General features: G+C 35.7%; 1 protein-coding gene across 1 annotated transcript; it reads right to left on the bottom strand.

Moving 5' to 3' along the window:
* Positions 1–1,032: 1,032 nt before the first annotated feature.
* LOAG_13765 (hypothetical protein) lies at positions 1,033–3,271 on the bottom strand. The gene is made up of 3 exons (XM_003149271.2): positions 3,187–3,271; positions 2,665–2,765; positions 1,033–1,376 (listed from the first exon to the last, which is right to left on the bottom strand). Exons 1-3 carry the CDS (start codon positions 3,224–3,226, stop codon positions 1,257–1,259), a joined length of 261 nt encoding a protein of 86 aa, XP_003149319.1. The 5' UTR covers positions 3,227–3,271; the 3' UTR covers positions 1,033–1,256.
* Positions 3,272–3,421: the final 150 nt, after the last annotated feature.

Raw genomic sequence — 3,421 nt, 5'->3', positions numbered from 1 at the left:
AACCAACCAACCAACCAACCAACCAACCAACCAACCCACCATCCTTAACCTAAACCAAACACTTGCCACCAGCCATTCTAGAACAATGAAAGCCCACCACCTACTTACCCCCTTTTATAGCTGAGCCTCCAGCAGCTAGGGCAAGAACGTCCAGAAAGTTCCATGCAGTCTAAAATTATTGTAATCTGCACGTATCCTATCCTTTCAACATCCCATCCCATTCATTCCATCTCATTGCTTTTGGAGGCAAAACGTGATTGGCTAGGAAATACGTGCATTTTTTAAATTTCCTTACCTCCACATGGAATGTGATTCAAGCAGGAGTATGGTCATTAAATCAATACGTACTCTTTGCATATTACACTTGACGTACGTTTACTTTCTTTTTTTTTTTACCCCTACGGAACATCTTTTTTTCGCCTTGCGATCATGGAGAAGAAAACATTGAAAGGGAAAGAGTAACGGAAAATTGTTTTAGTATAGAAAGCTACATGGTTCGATGATACCATACAACTAATCCCACCTCCACATTTAATATTTTCCAATCATCGACTCAACCCCTCCAATAATTTCAAGTTTCCTGATTTCACTTGACTTGAAACCTGTAATCACCTGACTTCAGTCGAAAATCTGAACTATAATATCTAACTCGATCGATTCCACTTCTAACCAAATCCGGATTTTGCATCACAGTTCCGACTGATTGCAGATGAGATTTCCCTTTCTTTGCTTGTACTAATTTTAAATGTTGAAGAAAGTCATTTTATTGTTAGTAAGATTTTATTTAACACCATATAATGACCAAAATTACCACGGCATAAAAACAATAGATGTCAACGGTGATACCGGATTATTTTTATTAATTGCAAAATTAAATATTTGAAACTATCGATTTAAAAGTGGAATGGTTTCACAAGTGGACGACAGTAAATGGAATGGGAGAGAAAAAAAAAGGACCCGATGAGGTTTATTTTGTCAAATGTTTCAGAAACTTATCCAGACTGGATGATCTAAGAAATTCCCAGCTAAGTCCGTTCGTGAAAACTAAAGGATTACTACATGAAAGAAATACAAAGAAACGATGGAAAGAGGAAGACCATCCCGATTAAAATTTTTTGTGGACCTTTAACATGAAATCATAAGCAACTGTTCTTTCACACAGAACTAGTAGCAACACCGTACATTAATATTTAATATTACATATTAATATTGTTGATAGACAATACTTCAAAACTTTCTGAAAAAGTTTTTTGAAATCAATTTGCTTTTCCAGTCAAACCATTGTGGAATGTGTGAGATTCCGAACCACCATGTCCATAACCTTTCGGTCCAAAAAGCGCTCCGTAGCAGTGGTTGCAATATGGCTTGCCCTGACGCTGAAAAAATATAGGGTTGAAAAAAGGAGTAAAAAGAGCTAGGAGCAGAAGATTACATAAAACATTATACAATGTCATGCTACATTTAACAAGAAAATCAAATTTTTCAGCTGTAAGAACCCTTCAATTATAAAACGATGACCTCTATTTGACCACATTTTCTTTGAACAGACCAACGAACGGAGCAATTTTTTGAGAACTTCTCAGACACGGTTTGAACCAATTTTTAAAAGCCCTTTAATATGCTACCTTTTCCTGTTTATTCCACCTTTTTCTGCATTGCTATTTTAATCTAACACTACACTACTTACTGTTTTGAACGTCATTCCAACTCTCCCCAGACCTTATCTTTAAAATTTCAATTGTCATTTCCGCCCCTTCCTTTATACTCTTGCTTCTGTTACTGTGATGACCATTTAACCACGATGTTTTCATTTGGAAATGAAATTTAAACTTAATCCCCACCTTCTATTTTAACTAAAGTTAAATTTATGATCCCTCCTTAAATAACTGTTTCTCAATTACAGCAAAAAAAAAGATCAAAAAACAGTAGTACCAGTCAAAACCCCTAATCTCAAAATTTTCTAGCAGCAAAGCAGTGAAAATTATAAACAGTGGCAATTTGCTGTTGTTAACTACACAATCAAAAAAAAGCAAGGTAATGCGTTTGACGCCACTCTGCACTTCCGCATACTGCTAAAACATCCCCTCCAAGATATCAGAAGGAATTCTTTTATACCACAATTATGGATAAGGGCAATTTACCACAACCATCTCAATTAATGATAATTGGGACCGCATTAAGTCAAATCAAGCCATATCTAAATTTAATTCTCCCCATGTGGTACTAGAACCTTCTCCTTACAGTCGATAAGGAATTCAGAGATGGGTTGAGAACAAGAATTCGACGAATTAATAGAAGAGATGCAAAAAAACAGTGAGGAATGAAGTAATTCGGTCGTCGAATCCCCAAAATAAGCATTCATAAGGGCACTAGTTACGGTGTTCTTAGCAAAAATGCTCGCTCTGAAACGTCGGGAAAGAGAGAGAGATACTTTATACCACAACAAGAAAAGTAAATACAGAAATGCGGCAAGTGAATGAATAAGTAAACAGACACGAGTAAAACATCTTTCAAGGTCTGAACTAAACCATATAAAATGTAAAAATCTAACAAATTTTGGAAAGGAAAAGCAAGGCATTGAAAAGCAGAGCTTAAAGGAAAAAAACACCAGAAAGTTCACATGAAAGAAACAAAGCTTAAAAGGAACTCTTTATATAGATATACCTCGGAATGGTTACCAGCTGTCAGCGTCTTTCGGCAATTTTCATTTTCGCAACGCAAGCATGGGCGATGCCAGTCCTTCCCAATTGACGAGACACGCTCAGCTAAAACGATTCATTCGAATTTCTTGCGATATAAACTTGAAACAGTAATCCGCTAACCAAATCTAGTACTTGACTGAAGTACTGCTACCTGATGACCCAGAATTACGGGAGATTCTAAACCTATTATTGTTGCAAATTTAAACAGTTATACAATTTATTAGACAAAAACAACTGTTCTGAAAGAACTAGCCTACAAAAGAAAACAAATGTAAGAGTGTAATCGATATGAAGGAAAATATCTATCATTCATGCAACGAATTCCCATTAAATAATACAAATACTGCGAACTTTTCAACGTGGAAGCTCATATGATCTGTTCATTTGTTCTGATAAACATGAATCAAACAATATACGATCATAACGTTTCCCATCTACTAATTACCACTAATAAAATGAAAAGTAAACGATATGATAATCTTACCAAAGTATACAGGTTTGTTGCAGCCTGGACAATTCGGCATTTTCAATGCTTTAATTCAAAATACTCTTATGTACACTCTGAAAATCCACATCAATTACACATCAATCCAATTTCAAAAGAGATTCAATCAAGCAAACACGATAAAAAAATAAACCGGCACAATCCCAAGTAATACCAAAAGCCGCCAGACAACAGCGCAACCAAACCGACTATGATGAAAATGGCAACTGACAAA

Source organism: Loa loa (genome assembly GCF_000183805.2).
Source record: "Loa loa unplaced genomic scaffold supercont3.238, whole genome shotgun sequence".
NCBI classification, from domain to species: Eukaryota; Metazoa; Nematoda; class Chromadorea; order Rhabditida; family Onchocercidae; genus Loa; species Loa loa.
This window is presented reverse-complemented; position numbering and strand designations above follow the sequence as displayed.

Excerpts from the sequence above, each read along its gene's own strand:
- LOAG_13765 (XM_003149271.2), bottom strand. The coding sequence starts at position 3,226 with ATGCCGAATTGTCCAGGCTGCAACAAACCTGTATACTTTG. Across the intron at positions 2,766-3,186 it reads CAACAAACCTGTATACTTTG|CTGAGCGTGTCTCGTCAATT; the intron begins GTAAGATTATCA and ends GAATCGTTTTAG. Across the intron at positions 1,377-2,664 it reads CAGCTGGTAACCATTCCGAG|CGTCAGGGCAAGCCATATTG; the intron begins GTATATCTATAT and ends ATATTTTTTCAG.